Source organism: Pelecanus crispus, chromosome 1, assembly GCF_030463565.1.
Source record: "Pelecanus crispus isolate bPelCri1 chromosome 1, bPelCri1.pri, whole genome shotgun sequence".
Taxonomy (NCBI): domain Eukaryota; kingdom Metazoa; phylum Chordata; class Aves; order Pelecaniformes; family Pelecanidae; genus Pelecanus; species Pelecanus crispus.
The window spans coordinates 91967378-91973245 of NC_134643.1; the positions used below are offsets into that span (position 1 = coordinate 91967378).

At 51.4% G+C, this 5868-nt stretch overlaps 1 protein-coding gene across 2 annotated transcripts; it reads right to left on the minus strand.

Annotated features, from left to right (window-relative positions):
* Window positions 1–521: 521 nt before the first annotated feature.
* Window positions 522–5569, minus strand: GNB3 (G protein subunit beta 3). 2 transcript variants are annotated; one of them, XM_009479770.2, is made up of 9 exons: window positions 5513–5569; window positions 4900–4938; window positions 4627–4733; window positions 4452–4515; window positions 4173–4335; window positions 4008–4071; window positions 2873–3074; window positions 1475–1691; window positions 522–628 (listed from the first exon to the last, which is right to left on the minus strand). In XM_009479770.2, exons 1-9 carry the CDS (start codon window positions 5567–5569, stop codon window positions 522–524), a joined length of 1020 nt encoding a protein of 339 aa, XP_009478045.1. The 2 variants fall into 2 exon arrangements, with proteins under 2 accessions (XP_009478045.1, XP_009478038.1); XM_009479763.2 differs by having other exon boundaries at window positions 4005–4071.
* Window positions 5570–5868: the final 299 nt, after the last annotated feature.

Sequence of the window (5868 nt, forward strand, 5' to 3'; positions counted from 1 at the left end):
ACCTTTTCCATGTTGCATGATAGAAATCTCAAACCCAGTACATCTCTGAGGCTGTCGGCAGGGATATAGGACAGCTGCACAGAGAAGCTAGGTAGAGTTAAACCAGGGACAGAGCTTAGCCTGGACAGAGGTGTTGCGTGAGAGGATGGGTGTCAACGTGGGTAGAGGTGTTTGAAGGAAGATGAAGGGTGTCTGAACTGTACTGTAAAGTCCTGAGAAATAATGAACAGTGTTTTGCAGGTCTTCAAGCCTGCACAAGGCTGGAAACTGCTGGGCCTGTTTAAAGGTGGAGAGAAGGGCCAGTGTGTGTGCTCCTGCTCCCCGGCTCCCCCTGCTCCTGCTCCCTCTCCCCAACCTCTCCTTTTCCTTTCACTCTGGGAGACCCCTACAAGTGACCTGTGTCTAGAGACAAGCGGGAGTGGTAGGTAGGTGTTTCTGTTGTGCTCAGCTGACGATGCTGTTTGCATGGGCTCAGGCTGTGGGCCATGCTTCCGCTGCTCTTTCCCTCTCTGCTGCCGTCCTCAGTTCCAAATCTTGAGGAAGCTGTCCCAGGAGCCAGTGGCAACGGCCATGCCATCTGCCGTCACCCCCAGGCAGCTCACTCTGTTGTCATGGCCAGAAAGGATTCCTATGGGGGGAAAGAAGAGAGGTCAGGAAAAAGCAGCGGGGCCTGGAAGAGGTGGAGGGGTTGACCACACTGAGGACACTCATTGTAGGCTGTGTACCTACACCCCTGTGTATTGCGCTGTCTGTTCCTGCACAATGTGTTACAGTCAGTACACGGCTAACAAGAACAAACATGCAGAAGAACATTTGCACGTGGCATACAACCACCACCCATGGGACTGGCCAAAGAACAATGTTCTTGGGAAGGTCTGGCTAGCTGAATCCTCATATAACTGCTTTCACCCCGGAGCGATGGTAGGACTAAGAAAGGATGGCATCCTTGATAAGACTGAGAAATAGCAATGCCATTGGTGGGCTGTGTTATAAATTTTCAGAGGCTAGGGGCCACATCTGAAAGAAAAAATGGCGCTTGGCTGTATCTTGTGTATGAGCATCAGAGAGTATCCAAAGACGTTGGATGAAAGCCCAGGTCCACGCCCAGCTCAGTGCCTGGCCACCAAGAGGCACTGTGAGTAGCTGGAACTGGCAAACGGCAAAGGCTAGGAGAAAGTAGGAAATACTAGTAGTGCTTGTGAGCAGTTTTAGCTAATAGGAACCGCAATGCTCTTTTCCCCCTTGAAACAATGTTGTTTAAAGTCCTGACTTCCTTAACATTAAAACAATAGTTCTTCTACACAAAAGATAGTTGCACTACTTATGGTGTGCTCCTTAAGTGTGAGGAAGCCTTATTTGGTTTCAGTCAGTATAGGATGTGTCTGTTTCAGAAAAAATAAGGGCCTTTTCCTTGCCTTGGTAGGGACAGAAGACCTTGCAGGGAATGAAAGAGGGACCTCCAGGAGCCACTCACCCACACGCTCTGCTTTCAGGGAGTCCCAGATGTTGCAGTTGAAGTCATCATATCCAGCAAGCAAGAGGCGCCCACTGCGGGAGAAGGCGACTGATGTGATTCCACAGATGATGCTTTCATGAGAGTACACTATGAGCTCCTGGTCTGCCCGGAGGTCAAAGAGACGGCAGGTGGCATCATCTGAGCCGGTGCAGATGGCTTCACCGTTAGGGAAGAACTGAGGAGGGCACACACCAGATTGTCATCAGGCTGTGCTGTACAGATTTCCTCAACATCTTCGCCTCCCTGCTAACCACCGGGAAGCCATGGAGGTAGGAAAACCCAGTGGGACAAGACATTGCATTGTAGAAGTTGAGTCTGCTGGAGGGTAAGACTGATGCTTTTTCTAAGACCAAGCAGTCCCCTTCCACTTCAAGAAAGCCAATGACCTAGGGGCTAGAGCTATTGCAAGACATCCCAGTGCTTGAGGAAGGATTATTGTCTCTTTAACTCTAGCTGTTACTTCAGGGCTTGACAAGTGTCCACCTATTATCCCCCAGATGGGGTCTGGCACGGTTCAGAGCTACAAGAGCCTTCCTCTGTCTGATCCTTATACCCCAACCTTCTCCCCTACACACTCCTTTTGCGTGTCCTCACTCCGAGGAGCAAAAAAGAGCTCCTCAGGAGCAGGTGTGGCAGAAAACCATATGGCTGGCAGGGTAGCCACCGGACAGGTGAGAAAGGCCGCACTAATTGAAGTTAGTGGAGGGTGGTTCAAGCAGCAGACATTGCAGGAAGCTGGCAGACTCATTTTGTTAGCAGAAAGGGATTAAACCGACAAGTTTCTTGTCCTGCCACCTCTAAGGCTCTGGTTTGAACCCTTGCCTCTGAGGGGGATACTTGCCCCCAAATGTCTGACCTGCCTCCTGTGAAGATTTCATCTTCAGAAGATCTCCCTATGATCCCAAGTTACCACCTCTGCTGTCTGGAGCTGACCAAGACCATCAGCTGAGTTAGGAATTTCCGCTGCCTCACTTGTGTCTTGTGCCAGGGCTCCTGGAGCATGCCTGAACTGTGGTTCCCAACAGCTGCTATGAGCAAAGCTGCGCCAGCACCTTTGTTAGGGTGCTGAACTCCACAGACCACAGTGTGCTGGAAGAGTCCAAGCAGCACTTTGAGAATGGCAGTCAGACCTAGATGCTTTGGTGCCCTGGTGTCTAGGAAGAGCCAGCCTCCAAACTTCAGTGAACTCAGGCCCTCCCTGCTTTAGGCTGGATCATGGGGCCAAGGTCTCCCGAGACCCTCATTGCCCCCATAATTGTGACAGCCTCTTTCAACCTTGTCCCAAGACCCTATTTCAGAGCTGGTCCACCCTCCATTTTCCTTTCCTCCCCGCCACTGTGCAGACAGCATACATACGCAGATGGCATTGATATCGGATTCATGCCCTGAGAAGGTCTGACGGCAGGTGCCCTCCCGCACGTCCCACAGTTTGGCAGTAGCATCGCAGGCCCCAGAGATGAAGAGTTTGAAGTCTGGGGAGACAGCCAAGCTCATACAGTCTCCAGTGTGACCCATGAACACAGTCTTCTGCTGCCCCGTCTCAATGTCCCAGAGCGCACTGCGGGAGAAGAGAGAACTCAGAGCCAACCCAGGCAGAGCAGATCTACAGCTGGGCTGGAGAGCCATCCTACTCACAAACAAAAGGAGGGAAGCAATGGGCCTGGCTACAGCATGGGAAAACAGGTGAGAGCATCGCTGGAGTCAGCTGTATACAACAGGAGATACCTTCACAGCTATTGCTCGTCACACCTTTGCCAAAGCAAAGTTAGACCAAGGCTGGGGGTGTGTGAGGTTTGATCGTATTCCCATAACTGCAACAGCTGAAGGGAATACTGAGAGGAGGTAAGAGGGACCTACAGGCAAACAGCTGAAAAAGGTCTGCTGTATCCATGCTCGTAGGATGCACAGGCCATGTTCACTGGGATCCCACACTAGAACCAGGTGAACAAGCCTCATGTAACCTTGATCTTTGATGGAAATGCCACATCCTGACTTGTGCTTGGTCAAGAAGTTCTTCCAAAGCAGGTGTTGGGATAGGGTGAGGATGAATAAAGACTCGACACTGCTCAGAGTCACAGCACAGCGAGACCTCAGAGCCAGGAACCAAAGGATCCACGCACTGGCTTTGCAGGTGTCCTTTGCACAGTGGGTAAACTTGAGAAGTGGAGCATGTATGTGGGCTTCACATAAATTTACAATGCTTTGTGTCCTGGGATAAATAACACTGTGCTTTGTGAGAGCTGACAGCATGGTCCCTACTGCTTCACCAATAGATCTGCATCTTGACCTGACCTCAACCGGGAAAAGAAGCACCTGTTTTGCTGAGGGAAGAAGAATGGATCTGGCTTCCTAAGGTGCTCTGCATGGCTTCCCTGTGCAGGAGCAATTCGTCCTTATATAGCAGAGCAAAAGGACTGCACTTGCTGATGTGAGCTGTGCCTCTAAGAGCCAGAGGTCATGTCACTAGGATGCAGAAGGTAACACTCACCACGTGGTATCCCCGGAGCTAGTCACAATATTGTTGTCATCAAGAAATCGGCAGCAGGAGAGGTAACCTGGGAAGAGGGAACAAGGAAATATGAGAAACAGGGCAGGGATAGACGAGTGAGGTTTGGAAGCAGAGGGCATCCAGGTTGCAGGCAGGCAGCACACATACCTGTATGGGCTGAGAGCTCCCTGCTCACTTTGACGTTGCCTTCACGAGTCTTGAGGTTGTAGATGGAGCACATGTTGTCAAGGCCCCCACAGGCCACAAAATTGCCTGAGGGGGCATAGGCACAGGTCATGACCCAGGAAGAACGCAAAGGGATGGCATGAACCTGGGAGGACAAGAAACCATGTCAGGACACTGGCAGCAGAGAGCACAGGGCAGGGGTGCTAGCTCCAAGGGGACCCACTCCAGCATCCTGGTTTGCTGCAGTCATCTGACTCCTACCTTGTTAGTTGTATATGTATCCCACACAATCAGTTTCCCATCTTGTGAGGCACTGACCAGAAGTCTGTGAGAGAAGAACAAGATCATGTTAGTAGCTCTCTTCCCATGAAAGCCTTCTTGCCCTTCACACCCATGTGCCGCCCTGCACCCAGCAGATCAGCAGCATCTCTCTCACTTGGAGTCTGTGGACCAGTGCATGGCATAGATCTTGGCCAGGTGCCCACGCAGGGTCCTTCGGGTCCGCATCTGAATGCGGCCAACAACCTCCATTCCAGACACAATCTGAGAAGAGTCAGGGGAGAGAAAGAATTAATCTTGGACTGGCAGGAGCTTTACTGCTCCCCCCCATCTCTGCCTCCTAACTCCGCTTCCCAACTGGAGACAGTCCCCCTTGGAGTGGTGCTAGCTGACCCGAACACTCACCTGCCCAGCCAGCCCTGTCCCTTACCTGAGCAAGTGTTGTGTCTGCACAGGCTTTCCGGGCATCCTGGAGAAGAGACAAGAGCAGATGAGACAGAAAAAAGCTGTGTGATGAAGGCAATGACACATGAAATTCAGGGGCGTAACCTGGGAGCTGCTAGAGGTAGGAACTGTGGATTTGCCGTGTTTGGATTGTGGCCAGCACAGGGGTATCCTGGTCTGTGACCAGGGCACCTTGGCACCAGTCAAACATCAGGAAGGTGAGCCAAAAGCTACTCAGCATCCAGTTCCCCATGCTACACCCTTTCCATGGATCCTCCCACCCAGCAGAAAACCAGCTATGTCCCAGACAGACAAGGTGCTGGGGACACACTACACTCTCTGCTCCCCTGCAGACACAATGCCCATGGCCACTTCCTTCTCACCATTGTAGAGTCCCCTCTTCTTTCCCTTCCTCTCCCCCTCTTCTCCCCCCCAATGCTATGAAGGTCTCCATTAGCACTTAAAGGGCTGTGCAGAACTGCAGAGAGCTCCGAGGATGTAGATGGAGAAAGCTCAACTTCAAGTTGTGGCTGAGGAGGAGAACTTGGACATGGGGGTAGACACTCTCTCAGCAGTTTCATGACTGTTGCCAGCATTACCGCAATCTGCTTCTTCAGCTGCTCAGCCTCCTGCTTCATCTGTTCCATTTCCCCCATCTTTTTGACTTAGGGGTGGCTCCTCCACGTGGGGCAGCCTTGATTCTGGGGAGACAAATCAAAGCAGAGAGGTGTGAGGTAGAAAGGGCACTAATATGACTGCTCAGTTATGCAAATGTAGGCATCTCTGATAAAGGCTTAGCAACAATTTCTTAGCTGAATGATTGGTAATGTCATGCTGTATCTGGTCAAAGCCCTTAACATTTGGAAAGTTTGTACTGGGCCTGATCAAAGGTCCATTTGGCCTTGTATCCTGCTTCCACGTACACCGGGAAGCTGAACCTCTTCCTGAGGTTCTG

What these genes read in the sequence shown, in the direction of transcription:
- GNB3 (XM_009479763.2), bottom strand. Translation starts at nt 5,569, where the DNA reads ATGGGGGAAATGGAACAGATGAAGCAGGAGGCTGAGCAGCTGAAGAAG. An exon ending in CACTGGTCCACAGACTCCAA is followed by an intron (nt 4,516 to 4,626) that starts GTGAGAGAGATG and finishes CTTCTCTCACAG; the next exon opens with ACTTCTGGTCAGTGCCTCAC. An exon ending in ATACATATACAACTAACAAG is followed by an intron (nt 4,336 to 4,451) that starts GTAGGAGTCAGA and finishes TTGTCCTCCCAG; the next exon opens with GTTCATGCCATCCCTTTGCG.